This window comes from Nannospalax galili, unplaced genomic scaffold (assembly GCF_000622305.1).
Source record: "Nannospalax galili isolate Female #2095 unplaced genomic scaffold, S.galili_v1.0 scaffold200, whole genome shotgun sequence".
Lineage (NCBI taxonomy): Eukaryota > Metazoa > Chordata > Mammalia > Rodentia > Spalacidae > Nannospalax > Nannospalax galili.
This window is the reverse complement of record NW_008345373.1, coordinates 71,484-89,936: the sequence shown is the minus strand read 5'-3', so window position 1 is coordinate 89,936 and position 18,453 is coordinate 71,484. Positions and strand designations below refer to the sequence as shown.

The window sequence follows — 18,453 nt, the reverse complement described above, 5'->3', positions numbered from 1 at the left end:
CCCTGAAATCTACAAATTCCTTGAATCCCCTAAGTGATTTTTATTGTGAACAGTTGCCTATAGATACATGTTGGCCCTCCAAAAAATGCAAGTTAAGCTAAAAAACCCAGAGACCACATCCTGCCAGGTTTAGGCACTTGATTTGTTTGCTTTGTAGTGTCAATGCCAACGCTTTATGCTCGAGCATACTATAGGGTGAGCTTGAAAGTTTGAAGAGTTACCCGAGTAGCCAATTAAATGCCCATCTTTGTATTGCTTACTAAGTAGGAACTGAAACATGGTTTAAAACATTAAGAATTTCGATTATCTAAAAACGTTTCTGATGAACTCACAGCCTACACTATCTTCTGTCCCAGAAGCCTAGGAATACATCTTGCTCTTTGAGAAAAATATTGTTAGCACAGCCTTAGACCGGCACCATCTGACACAACTTCCCACACAACCACAGAAATGTTTTCTGTCTGTACTGTCCGTTATGGTAGAGCTCAGAGGAAAAGAGGAACTGGTTTTTTAAAACGTAATTGTAAGGAAACTTAAGATAGGCCCAGGATGCTGGTGGGTACAGCTTATGAAACCGTTTGAGCCTTGGCATATTCGTCAACCAGTACCACAGGAGTTCGGACCACACAGTGGCAAGGTTGCAATTTATAGGTGGGGGCAGGGGAATCTCATTCAAAAAGCAATGAATGAGCACGAAAGTACTTTCGGAGTTAACCAGAGTGATCCCTTCATAGGCAGACCCAGGAAGGCAACAGAAGGTGTCAGAGGCTGAGGATAGAGTCCTAGAACTTTAAGAATGTTGCGGTGTCAGAGGCACGAGATTAGCATAACACAGTCTGAAGTAACAGCTAGCATTCTTATTCAAGAATCTAAGAGCTCCTGTGGGCTTTAACTTGATAGTCTACCACCCTGTTACCGAGACGAGACAGGCAAGATTAGGCTAGAATCCAACTAGATAGGACACAGGTGGGTATCCAGGCGAATCAAGAGCCCTGGGCTGCAGGATTGAGTAACAAACCTGCCCAGGCCTGAAAACAAACCCGGCTACAACTTCCAGAGCAGAACCCGACATTTTCCCACTTGCAAAGCCCACTCCCAGGTTTCTACCTAGGCTTACGCGCTTTCTACGCGGCCTTGGTGAAATTTGCTTTTCCCGAGAAGTACGGACAGAATTCGGCAAACTGCCCCTGCTTTCAACTCCATCCCCCCGGATGCTTTACTTTAGAAGGTTTGAGAAAGCAGAGTAGGTCTAGTTAGGCACGTTTAGTTCCCGCTTCTAAGCACTGCTAGCAAAAAAATGCTTCAAAAGAGCCACGTGCACCAACACTGCGTTCAAGGCTTTTCCAAGCCCCAGGCGCAGAACCCGCGGAAAGCCAGAGAACACCGCTCAGCCCCAGAAAATACACAACCTTCAAAACCCGCTCCCTTCCTGCCGAGAGCGGTCTAGCCCTCCCGGCCGCCCGCACCGCCTTTTATCAGGAGCCGCGCCGTGCGTCACTTCCGGGGCTGCCCCGAGGGCGGGGCCACGCCCGCGCAAACTCCTAGGGCCGCAGCCGCCGAGCCGAGTGCTTGACTATATATGGTCAAAGCTGGGGGCGAGCCGCGCCGGGGCCGCGCTTCCGGGTTGGGGCGTCCGCAGCGGCAGCGCGCAGGGCAGGCGCGAGCCGGCCAGGGAGCCCCGGCCTCGGCACGCCCGGCGCCGCCTTCCGCGCAGTCCCCGGGCTCGGTCACTGCCAGGTCCCCTTCGAGCGCGGCGCGGAGACGAGTGGGCGAGGATGCCGTACGAGATCAGTGAGTGCGCGGGGCCGGGCAGGCGCTGGGTGCGGGGCGGGGACCCCGAAGTTGGCGCCGCGGGCCCCGCGCCTCCGGGGGCCCGGCCGACCAGGAAGTGGCGCTGGGCCCTCCCGCGGGCCGCAACAGGTGACGGTGCGGACCGGCCCGGGACGCCGGGTCGGGGGGAGAGGCGTCCTCCTAGGGAGGGGACCCCGGCCGCCCCCCCCATGCACCCCGCTTGTCTGTGTCCCCGCAGAGAAGGTGTTCGCCAGCCTCCCGCAGGTGGAGAGGGGCGTCTCCAAGATCCTCGGCGGGGACCCCAAGGGCAGCAATTTCCTGTACACCAACGGCAAATGCGTCATCCTGAGGAACATCGACGTGAGTACTCCCTTCGCCCCGCGGGGTGCTACCGTAGGAGCCCCGAATTCTTCCCCTGCGGCCCCCTCAACTCTCAGCCCATTGGCCTGGGGAGGGGGAGGTGCGCCACGCCCCTTGAAGCCCTGGAGCAGCTGCTCCTCCCCAGATCTGGGCTGGGCTGTCTGGTTCATCCAGCCAACCCCCCCATTAATGAGGCTCCTTCCAGTTCAGCCCTTACAGCAGGGGCTATTTGAGTTTGGGGCATCAGAGAGATAGGTCTGCTGCTGCGTGGTCTTGGGGTGCTTGGTGATTGGTCTTCCCTCCCTAAGCCCAGTTTCCGTATTGGGAAAATAGAGATAGTGAGTTGATCTCCCCACCCATCACCACTCGCTTCCCCTGGCTGTCTGCTGAATGGGCCAGCTGGGTCTCCTCCTCGAGTCGACTGTGCCTGGCACAAATGGAGCGTTTCGTACATGGCCTTTCCGCTTAATCATCCTAATGCCCTCGGCCTCCCAGTGTTCCAGAGCCCAGACCAGCCGCTGTGGCCCAGCCTCTGTAGAAACAGGAACTAGAGTGTTCCTGAGTCCTGTGCTGGCACCCTCTCCCTAGGTCACCTCTTTGGGACACTCTTGTTCATGTTGTTCTCTGATTGTTGAAATGAAGCCAGTCTGCTTGCTGGGACCGCCTCTCCCTTCCAGGATGGCAGTTTACTTCCCCCTCAGCCTAAGGCATGGGATGGAGTGGCAGCTGGGGGTGGCAGTCTGGGATTGTGTGCTGATTGTGGTAAGGGGCTGGTGGAAAGGTGTAGACTTTTGATTGACTGGCAGGGCTGTGGGCTTCAGCCCCTGCAGGCTGGGAGCACCCTTGGTGGGTTGAAGATGTGGCTCATCAACATCCATGTCCTGGGAGAGCTTCCTAGCTGGCCGAGGTCTGGCAGGGAGCTGCAGGCCTCAATTTGTAAGGGAAGCCACACTCTGGACTGCCATGGCTGACTGCTTTGTCCCTGTCTCTGGTAAAGCTAGCCAGGTTCCAGCCCTGTGGTGGTTTTTGCCCTGCTAGGATTACAGAGTAGCTCATATGAGGGGGAAGGGTTGGGTTGTGAGCCTGTCTTGAAGATGCTAAGAGCTAGTCCTGTAGATTCCTAGAAAGCTGATCCAGCCACCATGGAACTGGCCAAGTATCACCAAGGGCTTAAAACTGAAGTGAGGTCCTGAGATTTTTAAGAAAGCAAAAAATGGGGATGATCACAGTAGGAGCTCTCATGGTTAGACCGAGAAGATGACTAGAGCATTTTTGGGAACACCAAGCAGCAGCAAGTATCTGCTGTCGTCCACCCCCCCCCGCCCCCCAGAGCCTCCTCAGTCTGTAGTCAGGAGGGCTACGCAGCTATGGGGAGTGCTACCCTTTCTGATGCTATTTCAGGGGCTCTTCCCCTCGCTGTGTCCCAGCGCCAAGGCCCTATACCACTTCCTGTGCTATTACCCTCTATTCCCTGGGTTTACTATACCCCCTGAGGGTGCAGCCTCTTCCCACCTGGGTTAAGTTCCTGCCATGCCTCTCTATGCCGAATGACATCAGGCGCTTGGTAGTTGGCTGATGGGCTAGTCCTCAAACAAAGATGGGTTAGATTTTTATTAGGGCAGTGTTCCTGGGAGAGAGTGAAGTGTAAGTTTTCATGAACATGTAGGATGCAGGAAGGAAGATGGTCTGCATAGGATCCAAGCTCAGGAGGAAGCAGGAAAGAATGGGGCTGGTGCCACTCCGCAGGCCCGCTCGCCTCCTCGCTCCTCAGACTCTACCACATACACTTGGACCTGCTGGTTGGGTGACCTTTGCCTGGGTATTCCTTCCTCCAGAGGCCACAAGGCTCGCTTCCTGTCTTCTAGGCTTCTGTGATGTCACCTTTCTAGAGGGGCCCCCCTAAATGTCACTTGTACAGAGTCCAGCCTTCGCTTTTGCTCCTGAAGGCAGTAAATATGCAACATTGCCCCTTCATGTGCCAGAGGTGCTCTCTTGTCCCTAACTGGACCTTGGCTCCAGGAGAGCAAGGCTGTCCTGTGCCGTTGCAGGTCTCTATACTGGAGTGCTGGCACACAGCAGCTGCTGCCAGAGGTGATCGGTGTTACTGAGCTCACTGCGCTTACTTTTTTTTTTTTTTTAACCTGATACAGGGTCTCACCATATAGCCCAGGCCGGCATCAAACTCAAAATACCCCTGCTTCTGCCCCCCAGCAGCTGGGGTGTCATGTGCCACACCACATGTGGCTTTGCTGAACTTAAATTGTTACTGAGCTCACTGCGCTTTCTTTTTTTTTTTTTTTTAACCTGATACAGGGTCTCACCATATAGCCCAGGCCGGCATCAAACTCAAAATACCCCTGCTTCTGCCTCCCAGCAGCTGGGGTGTCATGTGCCACACCACATGTGGCTTTGCTGAACTTAAATTTTATGGAACCACCTTTTGAACTTGTCAAGAGTACTTTTGACAACATTCTTACTGGCCTGCCTGACTGCCACACTGCTTTGGAAACGTGGCTTGTAGGAAAGGGATATTTCTTTTTTTAATGGGTACTATAAATTTTTCAGATTGAATTTTTGTGCATTTCATACAATACATCTTGATCATATTTAGACCCTCTATCTGTGCCTCTTAGAGTCCCCCTGCCGGATTTCATGTCATATATGTTAAAACCATCTATGTTAAGACTCAATAGTCAAGTTTGTGTCCCCAAATGTCCCTCAGTGTAAGTCCATCCCTGGAGCGTGGTCAGTCTATCTAGCATCACTCCTTAAAGAAGACCAGCTCTCTACCTCACGATCAGCTGCCAATAGTTCCTCAGCTAAGGTTGGGGCTTCCTGCCCATTTGCCCAGTTCTGTGCTGGGGTTTCGTTTAGTTTGAGTTTGCATGGGTTTTGCGTGTATGCCATCACCAGTGCTGTAAGTTCGTATGAGCAGGTTCCCAGCTGCCTGGAAAGCTCTTTCCTTATGAACATGCACCACCTCTTAGTCTTCCCACCCCTGTTTTGCAATGGTCCCTGAACGTTCACTCCAGGTGTGTGAGGCTTAACAGGAGTCCTGCCTAGGGACCTGCACTCTGCAGTCGCTTACTCTCTACTTTGTGGTCAGTTAGAAAGGGATATTTCTTATCTTCCCTTCACCATGTCTGGTTGACTCATGTAAAGGGGAAATTCTCTTCAGGGTTAAAGTATGTGGCAGAGGCCCTCTAGAAACTAACATTTGAGAACTCCAGAACTGAGACTTAGGAGAGCGGTTCGCACCTTGACAGACAGACGTGAGGAACACTAAAGACGACACTGGGTTCCTGGATTATAGAACTAACGTAGACACTTGGGAAACTTGGTTCCATACAATCAAATTTCAGGGAGTGAGATGTGTAGTAATTGGACAGTTCACTGATTTGTCTCTTTGGACCAGTTGAAGGAGGTTGAACTCAAACCAACTTTCACATGATTCCATCTGTTAGCAGCACATGCACAGGTGGGGAGTGGGGTGGGGCTTGAAGACTGACAACTCTGCAGATGCATGCTGCTGAATCCCGGGACTGCCAGCCTGTGGAGGTACAGGTTAGAAGGCCTGCCCCATGGAGCACACTGTCATGGGAGCAAAGTGAGCTCCACCAACAGAAGGAGCGTCAGGCAGGGTCTGTAGATGTCAGTTGGGTGAAGCTAGAGTAGCGCTGTGACGTGGGTAATGGAGGAGACGTTGCTGGGAGGTCTCTGGGCAGCTAGTGGCAGTGTGTGGCTCAAGGCTGCCCTGCAGTAGCTCAGCCCTGTTCTTTTTTTTATTTTTTGAGAACAGGCCTCCTTATGCAGCCCTGACTGGAACAGAGATCCCCCTGCTTCTCAGTGCTGGGATTAAAGGCACCACACCCCGCCTCCCAGCCCTGTTCTTAGAGCCACTGGAAGCATTCAGAAGTAGGTAGATGGATGGTAAGGTGACTGCAGTGGACGTTGTGTCTGTTTGCCAGGAGGCCAGGTGGGAAGCTGCTGGGAGGTAAATGCGTTGTTCAGAAGCTCATCAGCTAGGGCAGCCATCCCTGGGTTCTGGATATTTCTAGTACACATCCACTAAGCTGGGATCTTGATGAACTGTGAGTCAAGACTCCCACCACTGCTTCCTGGGAGGGCAACTCGACTCCACTCTTCCCCTAAGAGATACTTGGCAACATATAAAGACATGGTTGCTGATATTTAGCTGGTAGATGTTGCTGAGCATTCCATAGATCACAATACTCTCCTATAACATACCCAGTCCAAAATGCCAGTAATGCCAGGTTTGAGAGCCCTGTTTGGTAACACTCACACACCGAATTAGCCATTTTATAAGACTGTTCAGAGTGCTGTGGTGCATGAGGGAACCACTCACATCTGAGTGGTAAGGACAGCTGCTTACAAGGTGGCACATTTGGGATTTCAGAGGAGGAGCAGGAGTTTTTCCAGAACAGAATTTAAACAGGTACAGGGTGCAGGGAGAGTAGTAGTCAGGAAGCAGGTGTGAGCTGCACGTGGCTTAGCTGCGTGGCTTTGGAGAGGAGCAGGGAGGGCTATCACAGTCAGCTTCAATGTAAAAGTGCAGTGCAGTGCACGCATGAGGCTAGTGGGGAGATGGCCATCCTTCCTGGTTTGTTCTCAGTGGGCTGTAGATAGGAAGGTACAGAAGCAAGGTGTGTATCTTGACATTGCTGGTGATGGGGACTGACTGAAGCTTCCAGATCACACCAGAGTGCTCCAGCCCCGTTCCAAGGTGTCCTCAGAAGTGACCACCCTACCCTTGCTACAGGCCCTGGCTCCACCCAGCATGACAGCCAGATGTCTGTCACCATGGCAAGCTGATTCCTGGTATCAGCCGTGGTAGGAGAATGGAACCAAATGGAGGAAGAAAGGGTCTTCCTCCCAGAACAGGTCTGGGTCACATCTAGCCAGTATTGCTGTGCCTTGACTTTTCCAGCTGTGCATTAGGGTAGTGTCAGGCGCTTTCAGAGCACAGGTGGACGGCTCCGCCCAGTGTCTGTGAATACAGGGTCTTCATGGTGATGGTGAGTCATGTGAGTCCTGCCTTAAGGTACTCCACTTAGTACAGAAGATAGGTGGGGTACCAAAAAGATGTCTGGCCCAAATAATGTGGATGTTGGGGCTGGGCAAGATCACTTCAGTGTGGAGGAGTTGACCTTTGCCCCATCTTAGGCTACAACTATGAAAGGGCTGTTGGGGTTTGGGAAGGAGGAACAGGGAGACTTTCCAGCAGTGATTGGTGAAGGATGGGCCACATGAAGGGTGGAACAGGAAAAGACTTTGGACCCTGGAGGGCTGGTGATTGTGGTGTGGAGCAGGAGCTGGGAAAGGTGTGCTGTCTCCTTTGCGCAGTCCGGTCAGTCCGTACACCCTGAGTTCTTGGATCTTGGCTGGTCAGCCTGTGAGCCACAGCGGATGTTCACTGCTGGGGCGGCACAGCATTGGGGTGGGGGTTCTGAAGGAGGGAGCAGGTCAGACTCAGTTCTGTTGTTAAAATGGTATGGTCTAGGGCCAGGCATAAGTTCTGCTCTGGAAGCTGGAAGGCTTGTGTACCACTTTGGAACTGTGTTACTGCCGTAACGGGGCTGCCCTTGTCACCAGCCCTGCACGTGGTATACACAGGCCTGGCCATAGCAAGATCTGCTCCTAGGCCCTGCCACCTCCAGCCTGGGCGTGCTTGTGTCTACCTTGCCCGGGTGAGTGGAGGGCTTCCCGGGCGCTTGTGGTTTCCAGACCTGTGGCAATTGAAGAAGCATTCGAGAAGCCCTCTTTTCAGCACAGCACTGTGGTACAGTGACTTAAAGGTTTAGTTTGAAGATGCCCTGAACTGTTTGCATGTGCCAACAGGTTCTGACTGGGCTGTCAGCTGAGTTAAGAGGACGGCTTGGGCTTACCTCAGGTCTGACCTCATCCCACCCCTTCCACCTCCTGAAGGCTGAGGGAGCTGTGGCAGGCCGTGCTGCATGTTGCATCTCCTGGGAGCTTGTTCCCAGGATGCATTTATACACAGTATTCCCAGAAGAGAGGCCTGTGGCTCCAGGGCACACAGGAGGCTGACTGACATGTCTGGGTGTGGCTTAGTGGAAAGTAGAGGGATTGGTTGGATAAGTGGTTGTCACTAATGCTACAAAGGACAGGAAGAACTGGATTGAAGGTGTGAGCAGTGGGAAGATAAGGTCTGGAGCTGTGAGGAACACTGAGCAGCCCCAGTGGAGAGCTGCACCTGGGAGGACTCAGTTTCCATGGGGCGGGTAGCACCCCCTGCTCTGCCAGGAGTCCTGTGTCCTCTGACTGCTGGACACTGTTCTGAATAATGATCCCAGACCCCTTTGGAGGCCTGGACCCTCCACACAGCAGTAGCCATTCCCTGATGCTCCTGACATTGGTGCTAGAACTCTTCCTATCTCCTCGTCCCCATTCCCAAGACTGCAGGAGGGGTACTGGGAGACAGTGCCTATCGGGGCGGGGTAAGGGGTGTGTGATCCCTGGCTTCTGGTCTGGATGGAGCCTCATACAGAGGGACCTGGGGCATCCTGCAGGGAAGCCATCGGTTTCTAGCACTAGGAGTGGCTCCTGTTGTGAACGGAGGCAGGTGGGAGGCGGCTGCTGACTCAGATGTAAGTCATTATCTGTAATTTGGAGTCTCTCCCCCAGTTGTATTTAGAATACAAACGGGAATGTTCCATGAGGGAGAGTGAGTGATTCATCCAGCCCTGGGGTGAGCCCCTTGGGGCTTTACACACCCCTTGCGGGGCCCTGACCATTTAGGGTCAGGAACGGTAGGACAGAACTTCCTCCCTTGGCCTCTGCGTCCTCTTCCTCTATCTTGGGAATGCCATTTCCCACCTGCTTTTTTTCTACCCTGAGAAGGCGGTGCAGCCCCTGAGGCGGTCACCCCATTTCAGACCTAGTGAGGGGTTAGCAGTCCTGTCAGCTGTAGGTGGGGATAGGCCTGTCCATAGTGTAGGGGAGACCTGCACTCACCATGGAGCCTGTCTTCCCAGGTCAGACAGGTGCTGTGAGGGAGAATGTTGTGAGGGTGCTGGTCAGAATGTTAAACATGAGCTAATTGGAGTAGGAGGAACCCTGTTAACCACATCATTGTAGAAATCCCCTGCTGGCCTCTGACAGGCCTGTGGTCCCTCCAGGCCAGCCCATGGCAGTGCCTCAGCTGCTCTCCTTGGGGCTGCCTTTTCTAGAATGCCTTTGCTGTGTAAGGGTCAGGTAGGGCGTGGTCTTTCGCTGCTTTTTCATGACTGGGGCCTGGAGATCCATCTTGTTAGGTGTTAGTAGTTTCGTCCTTTCTGTGACTGAGTAGTGTTGTGTTGAAAGCTGGATGTACCCACGTAGTTTCCCTGCTCACCTCTTGTCCTGGGGCTTTCCTGGAGGCCTTCTGTGGATGTGCCTTTTCTTTTCTCTTGGTGAAGTACCCAAGTGTGGAATTGATCCTGAGCATGTTTTTGCCCTTACAAGTAATGCCAAGCTGTTTTCCAGCTGTGACACTTCACATTTCTACCCTCCATCCTCACTACACTGTGTCCCTGTCTTCTCATGGACTTCCAGGGATGCAGTGATGGATCCATTCCCCCAAGTACTTGTTGTCATGCTTGCTTACCATTCACAGTTCCTTTGTGATTTCATTAGCAAGTGCTTATTCCAAAATGGACTACCAATCACATTTAATGAATAATGCTGTGTTCAGTCAGTGAAAGACTGCCAACTTTCCGCACCCCACACCATGTATAGCACATTGTTTGCTAGGTGCTGTGATGGCCTTCGGGACGGCACATTAAGCAGGTCACAGAAACGTGGGAGAGGAAAGGGCATCGGGGCTGCAGTGTGTGAAGGGGCGGGCTGACCAGCTTTCCACACAGGCCCTAGGGGTGCAGTAATTGCTTTGGAAACTTAGAAATATCACGGGAGGTGGCTTGGGAAGCATCATAGAGGAGGTGCGTTTGAGATGGGGATGGTAGTAGCAGGCAGGGGGATGTGGACTGTCAGGAGAGCAGTGCACAGAGATGAAGTGTGTTCAAGGCACAATGCCCTGCTGGAGGTCGGGTGGTCTTACTTTGTGGAGTGGGGCCAGTGTGGCATCCCATGACAGGAATAGACAAGCCTCTGAGGTCTTGGGAGGAAGACAGGCAGGACCCGCAGGGAAAGCTACTCAGACGCACGCATGCACGTACACACCCCACATACACACCCTGCTTCTAGTCGGGAAGTGGACTCTTCCCAGAGAGCACTGGTCTATGGAAAGCTGACGGCAGGAATCAGGACAGACAGACAGCCTCATCTTTACTCCTTCAAGAAAGCTTGACTGAAGAGGCTAAAAGCATTTGAATGTGAGGTGATTGCCTGGCTGTGTGTGTTTTGGGAGGGGGGTGGGGTGCAGACATCTACTTGTAGTAAATGGCATGGCCAAACCTCATGATGAATGGAGATGTTTCTAGTGCCATTGCTGGCCCCATTCTTTCCTCAGAGTCCAGCCAGCTTTTAATCTGTGCTATGGGAAGGTGTGGGGTTTCTGTCAGAAGTCCTCAGCCCCATACCTGCTCTGCTCCACAACATCAGGGCCAGGAGCTGTCTTGGAGCAGATCCCAGGGGGCTTTTGGGTAAGATCGGCCCTGCACAGAGGAAGCAGCTTGGGGGTCAGACGTGATGGGCTAGGTGAATTTGGTATCAGCTGACAGCTTCCCACACAGACCCATGGAGTTTCTCTAATGAAGCTTTGTTTATGTGATGTCCCAGAAGTCTCTGTTCACAGTGGGAGTATGGAAAAACAGGAGGTAGAACCTGCCTCTCCTTCCATCACCAGTGGGCTGGGGTCAAGTGGGTAGGTAGCTTACGATCTTTTTCTGTGCCAGTCTGATGTATTGTGTGTCCTTTTCCCCTGATCATGGGTTGGGGAGCTCGCTGCTCCTGGTGCCTGTGCATTCCTTCTGTTCATCCTGCACCCTTCTCCCCACAGAACCCCGCCATTGCTGACATCTACACGGAGCATGCCCATCAGGTGGTAGTGGCCAAGTATGCACCCAGTGGATTCTATGTCGCTTCTGGAGGTAACTTCACGAGCACCCCTGGACGTGTGGTGTAGCCTCGGTGGTGCCTGGCACTAAGCTGCCTGCTGGCTTGGGAAGGTGGGGAAAGGAAGGCTAGTTGAAGGCTCAGAAGATCACCTTTAGTTAGGGTTGAAGAGAAAAATATAAACCACCATAGAGCCCATTGCAGACCGAGAATGGGCACTGTAGTTCACAGTGTTCCAGTAAGTTCCAGCTCAAAGTCAACAGAAACTCTCCTCTGAGAGGCCAGGGGCCTCTGGGTACCTGTCCTGTGCTGTTAGAGCGTGGTGTGAGTGCCTGCCGGAGTGTCAGTATACTCCCTGCTCCTCTCCAGCCAGCCTCGGAACTGGAACTGCGTTGGCATCGTATTTGAGGACTGGCCTGTGACCCCTGCAGCCTGGGCTTCTTTGTGGCTCAGTGGACGGCTGGGGCTGTGAGGGGGACCGTTGTTTACATTTGTAGGAGTGTTATTACGTACAAGATGGAGGTGGAGAAGATAGAGGGGTGCACCTCACTTCATTCATTCAGACACTCCAGCAGATAACTTAGGGCCTTCTTAGCCTTGCTTCCGGTGCAGGGAGGGTCATGTGACGAGCGACAGTGGGGACTGAGTGCCCAGAGCCTTGCCCAGAACAGGGAGGACCAGGAATTTTAGGTGCTGTAGCCATCTTTGTTGCCACTGCCCTCGCACCCTTCCTGAGCTGTGTGTGTAGGAGATGGTGAGCTGAGGCCTGGGAGGGATCCTGGCTCAACCCCTTACCAGCTGGGTAACTTACCTTCTTGTACCTCGATTTTCTTTCTATAAACTGGGGCTACAAGTACCTCCCTTCCAGGGGCTGGGAAGGCTCCAGTGAAGGGATATGCGTATGGTACGTAGTAGCACAAGTCCTGCTGGGTGACCATGGCGACTGTCACTGAAACTGCAGTGCACTTCAGAGAGAATGGGGTCCTGTGCTGGTAGGACAGTAGGTTGCTGTGGGCATTGGCATTACAGTTAAAGACTGAACTGGGACATACTAGGCTTGATGGCTTTTGTGTTTAGACCTGCTCCAACTCTGTAAAACCTACTCAGATCCCATGATTTATTATAACTTTGTGGGTTTGGTTTGGTTTGGTTTGCTTCTGGTCTTGTTTGCCAGAAAAATGTCTCTTACACTTAAGTCCCAAGATTTGGCTGAAGTTCCTTTTTAAATTTTAATATAGAACAGGGTCCTCTGAGAAATTTCTTCTCAAGAGGAGGGTTGCTGGTGAGAGCAGCCACCCAGCTTGACATAGCTGCTACCTTGTCAGCAGCATGCGGAAGCTTGTGGGCCAGGCCTGCCTCCCCCATCCCTGGGGGGGCTTTTGAACAGGACTGAAAGTGATGGCCTTCAGAGAATGCAGGACCACGTAGAAGGCTGGCGCAGATGCCGTGGGAAGGGACAGTCGCAGAAGTGGCTGGTATTGGTATGGCTTTGATGGTCTCTTAAAGCACCCTGGTTTGGTGGCAAAACCAAGGGAACACGTGGGTAGAGATCACATTTCCACGTCTCCAGTGCACTTCTGTGAGTAGAGCAAAGTGATTAAGGGTTACAGTAGAACATTTGCTATAGTAGTGAAGGCCCTGAGCTAAAAATAGTGTTTGGTTTAAATTGAGAAGGGAGTAGGGAAGTTTAAGAAAGCCTGCTGTACCCGGTGTTACCCGGTACTGGTGTGCCCAGTGGGTTTAAGACCCCACTACCCCATGAACCTCCACATCTCCCTCCCAGCTGGGGCTCCAGCTCCCTTCTAGATCTCTGGATGCTGTCAGTCTGTTTGGCCAACAGCTGCTAGAAGCTTCTGCAGGGATACTGTGGGAGGGGTCTGTGTCTGTGGGACCCCTGTGGGAAGGTCCTCTGAGCACAGGTCATTGCCAAGGCAGCCTCCATTCTCTTCAACAGCATCTTCCTGATGCTGACCTGTCCCTCTGTCCCCCGACACTTGGCAGCGATTCCCAGATAATCCTCAGGGTGGAGCAGGGGCCATGAAGCAGGATGTCTGATTGGGCCCTATGCCCAGGACAGGCTTTCTAAAGGAAGACCTATCTGCCTAGTGATGAATGTGGGAAGCGAGACTGCCATGAGCTGAGACCTCCTTGGGGACTAAAAGCCACTCCACTCACCCCTCCTCCCTCTGTACCACCCGTGGTGTCTGCCGAGCAGCTCTGTGCTCAGCACTATACTTGTGGGGTGTGCAAATGATGCAGGCACGTGGGAATGGCTGCTGTATGAAGTGCTCCCTGTCCTATGTGGAATGGCTGCTGTGTGGTTTATATGTCCCAACTGATCTTGGTGGTGGTCCTCCTGGGTATTTCCAACCCTTCATGACCCTCCTGGGTCTGGACATTAGCCCTGAGTTTACGTGTAGTGAGGGGACTCCATAGTTCATGGCCCACTTGTAACAAGGACTGACTGCACTCTGAGACTTGACATGTGTGACTTCTTTTTGCCCTCACAGCAGTCCCACAAGATGGCCCTGTTCATTCCCCCTTATAGGTAATGCTTTTACAAAGAGGCCATGTGGCCCTAGTGAGGCCCATGGAGCCTCTATCTGGCAGAGGCCAGATCTGATCCCTGGACACTACTGGCTGCTGCCCTCCCTTGGCTCTGTTGAGCCCAGAAAGCAAGGCTGTTTTCAGCCTCTGCTACTCTCTCCAGTACTCCCTGAAATGACCTGGCATCCTTGGGCAAAGCTGCACCCTACCTGCCTGCTTAAAGCCAGGTGGGGCTTGTGAACTCAAAGAGTTAGGGTGAAGCATCCCACGGCGCAGGCACTGCTCATTTGGGAAGGGCTGGGTCAGGGCACGTACTTGGCAGGGTTATGGTAGGCCCCAGTATTGCTTTCTTTGCATCTGCTGGCAGCGCTCCAGGGAGAGTAACCTGCACCGCAGTCTGTGCCATTCACAACGCCCACCTCATCTGTCTCACAGAGCATCTTAGCCCCAGCTCGTACGCATGGGGTGGCCCACATTTGCGGGAGACTGAGACTGCGAATCTTCCCCGACAGCTGCCGCGCTGCAGGAGCCAGGTGGCCACAGGCCATTGCAGCATCGCAGGTTGCTCAGCTCTACCTGAACCTGACAGGAGAGGCAGGCCCTGCCGCACACAGTCAGTCGACTCCGCACGTGGAGGGTTCCGTGGAATGCCGTGGAGGCTGTGTGTATGCTCCTCAAGTCATAAGGGAAACTGCGTCAGTGAAACGAGGCTCACCCACCCTGTTGTCCTGCAGATGTCTCTGGGAAACTGAGGATCTGGGATACCACGCAGAAGGAGCACCTCTTAAAATATGAGTACCAGCCTTTTGCTGGGAAGATCAAGGACATTGCCTGGACTGAAGACAGTAAGAGGATCGCCGTGGTCGGGGAAGGAAGGGAGAAGTGAGTTGTTCGTCTTGGTCCCTACCCCGCCCCCACCGTTTGACCCTTACCTGTCCCTGGTGGGAGGGGACTATGGTAAGGTCTGTGTCAGTGTGGACGAGTGTAGCTCAGCTGACAGCTCTCTAGCTGCCTTCCGGTGATGTGACAAGCTGGAGCCCTTGGGTCCCTTAGAGTTGTGACAGAGACTCCACATCAGGCAGGGCCTAGGCACCTTCTCTCTCCCCTCCCTGATGTCCTGAGCCCTTCACCCCCTGAACTCAGTTGTTAAACCCATATCCCAGATGACAGGAAAGGGCCGGATCTTGAAAGTGTTGCTTTATTGGGGGAACACTTGAAGGTGCAAGAGGGTCTGGATGTGTTTTTTTTTTTTCCCCCACTAGCTAGGCATGTCACCTGAGGTCCCCTGAGTATAACAAAGGGGCAGACAGATCCTGCTGGGGTGGGACTTGTGGCCCACAGGGTCAGTGCTCCAGCCCAGGTTTTCTCAGTGCTCCAGCCCAGGTTTTCTCATTCAGCAGCAAATCGTAACTACAGCAGTACATGGTTATGAGTGCCAGCACAGAGTCGGGCAGTTCTCGCACCAGGAGATGGTGCACTGTATTTCTTGGTTCCTCCAACAAAACTTAGAGCAGCGATGAGGCCGGAAAGGTGGTCAGCTGCAGCTGCTGCTCAGGCACCTTCCTTGTTCCCGTGCTGGCCCCGCAGACATGGACAGGCGGTTCCTTCCCTAATGGTGTTTGGTTGTCCTACTGTTCTTGTATGCCAGCGGACATACAGCTTGAAAGGCCAGCACCACAGACTTTCAGGCATGTGCTCTGAGTCTCCTGAGCTAGACATGCAACGTCAGCCCCTGGCCTGTGCCCCAGCAACCCTGCTGTCACTCCTCCTCGACTTTCTGGGATTGACTTTTTTTTTCTTGACTCTTCTCGTGGGTAAAGGTTTGGTGCTGTCTTCCTGTGGGACAGCGGTTCCTCTGTGGGTGAGATCACAGGACATAACAAAGTCATCAACAGCGTGGACATCAAGCAGACCAGGCCCTACCGGCTGGCAACAGGGAGTGATGATAACTGTGCTGCCTTCTTTGAGGGCCCCCCATTCAAGTTCAAGTTTACAATCGGCGTAAGTGGACTCTTTTTTTCTTGCAGTGGTTTTTGGGTCAGCTTTGTGGTTTATAAGAAGTGTCAAGGCAGATGTGTTCAGATGCTGATGCAGGAGTGTCACAGTCTGTGCTCAGTACTGTGATGTGTAGAAAGGACGGTTCAATGGAAGAAATAGAGGTGAGGTTGTTCCTCTGCCCCCAGCCCTCATAATCCTGGCCCCAGACTGGGCACGAAGGGTCTAGCAGGAAAGGTGTGTCCCAGGACTATGTGCTGTGTGTGGTATGAGGGTAGCAACATCTCCAGCATCCTTGGCTCTGTGAACCTCAGACCTGAGCCACTATATGAGCAGAAGTGCTATTTCTAGGACGTCTGGATGGGTCTCCAAGGTGCCTCTGCAGAGGCTGTGAGAGCAGAGATGGCCCTGGAGTAGTTGCACCTGACTGGAGAAATGGCTTCCATCCAGGGAAAATGCACCCTATGCTTTGTGTAGCATTGTTGGTGTTGGGTAAATGGCACATCTCAGGGTCCCTGTTCAGCAGTTGCCCTGACTTGGCCAAGTGCCTGGCCTCATGTCTCCCATCGCAGAGTGATGGTGTGTAGGGCCTCAGCATCTGAGCTGACCTAGTAGTGCTCCTTGCCCTGTCCTTGCTCCCAGTAGTCAGGCTGGCATGCTGGAATAAGGGTGTGTGATGGGGGTAGTGGCTGTGCAGCCCCAGGCAGCCCTGCACCAGTGTGCTGGTCCTGGCTTCCCAGTGCCCCTGTGCACAGACCGTGGGAAAAGCAGCCAGCACCAGGCTGATAAGAAAAGATGAGTAACCACGTTAAACCAGGAAGGGCAGACATATCTTTGTCCCTTGGAGGTAGTTGAGTTTGGGGCTCTTCCAAGCTCCTTAGACTCATCCTTCAGGAATGTCAGGAGTTTCAGTGCCCGAGCATCACAGGGGATTAAATGAGATAATGTCCTTAAAGTGGCTTGCTGAGGAAGACTGTTTATTTTAGTAACGTAACGCAGCAAGTCATAAATAACAGGCCCAGCATCCCTGGCAAAGGCAAGAACAGGACTCCTGCAGTGGGCACTTTCCAGAAATGGCTTTTGGCCTGGGGTACAGACAGCTACCCAAGGGATTCCCTGTTCGTAGTGAAGTAGGCTCTGTCTAATCCTTGAGGAAGCTCAGTGAGGTCTGGCCAGCAGTGTGTTCCTTCTGAGCACCCTGTAGTTCTGAGGCCCTGACTGCCGCAGCTGCTGCCTAACTGGTAGTTAGTGGAGGCCCAGCTATTTTGGGAGCTTTGTTGAAAGATATGACTCAAGGTCAATGTTTCTTGAGCAAGGATAGATGCTCTGTGGACTGTGGGGTGAGGAATGCTGATCCAGCCAATTGCTGAGCTCTGAACACAGGGAAGGGACGAAGTAGTAGTTTCTATGGCAGCCAGAGGCTGTCCTGGCTGTTTCCAGTGATGCCGTCTGCCTTCCCCAGGCCTCCCACACACACTGTTTGAACTCTTAGCCTTGGTCTGGCCTGTTTGTGGGTGGGGGTTCCCTGCCCTGCCCAGGGGTGATCTTTACTTTCACACTTGGGTTAGACGCAGCATGAAGCAGCTGAAGGATGCTCAGTGGACCAGGGTTTGTTCTAATGAGCAGCCTGTGTCCATACTCTCCAACAGTGTCCACTCGTTAGAGGCCTAGCTCTGATAGTCTCCTGTCACTTTCCGACCCTGGTACATAGTTCCCACACAATCCTGGTTCCTGGGGAGGCCTAGGAGAGGCAGAAAGGGCTATGAACTGAGGTGGAGAGCTCCTGGGTGATACCTGGCTCAGAGCTGGCTGGCACTGCAACCTTCAGGCTGGGTGTGCCTCCGGGTTCCCCCCGACCAGGTGCTGGCCCCCTCTCCAGAGCCCACACCTGTAGGGAGAAGTACTCAAACCCTAGTGACTGCCTACGTGGTCATTACCAGAGGTGGTTCAGGCTTCCATCTAAAGTAATTACTACAGGCTTGACTGGCCATAAGAGACAGGGCTCTTTGACACACCTCTGCCCAGAGAGCCTGGTAAGGTACTGGCGACTTGAGTCAGTAACTGCAGATATGTGTGACCTTGACCTGCTTGTTGGCAAGAATGAAGCTGCCGTTGTGGTACTGGACAGTGGCTGGCTGCCCTGCTGTGACCTCCCCCCTGCTGTGACCTCCCGGCTTGTCGGGTAGAGTAGGGTAGACTAGACTCTCTGATTTGCCCCAACTGAAGGGCAGGTGTGAGGTAGGTGGGAAACAGTGGGGGACATAAAACAGGTGAGGCTGTGTGGTAAAGGTCCGGGCTGAGTACCTACATGTGGGTTCTAATGCAAATCTGAAGCTGGGTGTGGAGGTTCAAAAGGATTGACCCTTTTCCTAGTGAAAGTTTTAAAAATTCAAATGTGTGAAGGGTTTTCCTTTTTAGAGGAAATCAGTTCTTTTTACTGTGAAATCCAAATTGCAGTCTTTGGGCCCCAAATCTTTCGTAGCCCATGAATACTGGGCATCAGGGTTACCTATCACTTTCTCCATATGTCTGTAGGCCAAGTGGCCTGTGCTTGCTAGAGCCTTCATCCAAATAGGCAGCCCACAGACCTCTCTGTCCTTGTACCCATCCATCCAGACCCACATCGGCCCTCTACCCCACAGCCTGTCCAGGTGAGAGACCTTTGGGGCGTGAGGTGAACAGAAGCCCTGTGGGAGCTTTTCTTGGGCACCATGGCAAGAGAAT

At 53.1% G+C, this 18,453-nt stretch overlaps 1 protein-coding gene across 1 annotated transcript in view; it reads left to right on the top strand.

Moving 5' to 3' along the window:
* Positions 1 to 1,628: 1,628 nt before the first annotated feature.
* The window catches only part of Wdr1 (WD repeat domain 1), a 35,531-nt gene continuing 18,706 nt past the window's right edge, over positions 1,629 to 18,453 (top strand). Inside the window, exons 1-5 of the mRNA XM_008841589.2 lie at positions 1,629 to 1,791; positions 2,030 to 2,151; positions 11,132 to 11,222; positions 14,469 to 14,616; positions 15,555 to 15,735. Of these exons, the coding sequence (XP_008839811.1) occupies positions 1,776 to 1,791; positions 2,030 to 2,151; positions 11,132 to 11,222; positions 14,469 to 14,616; positions 15,555 to 15,735 (558 nt within the window). The 5' untranslated portion in view covers positions 1,629 to 1,775. The remainder of the gene's footprint in view (positions 1,792 to 2,029; positions 2,152 to 11,131; positions 11,223 to 14,468; positions 14,617 to 15,554; positions 15,736 to 18,453) is intronic.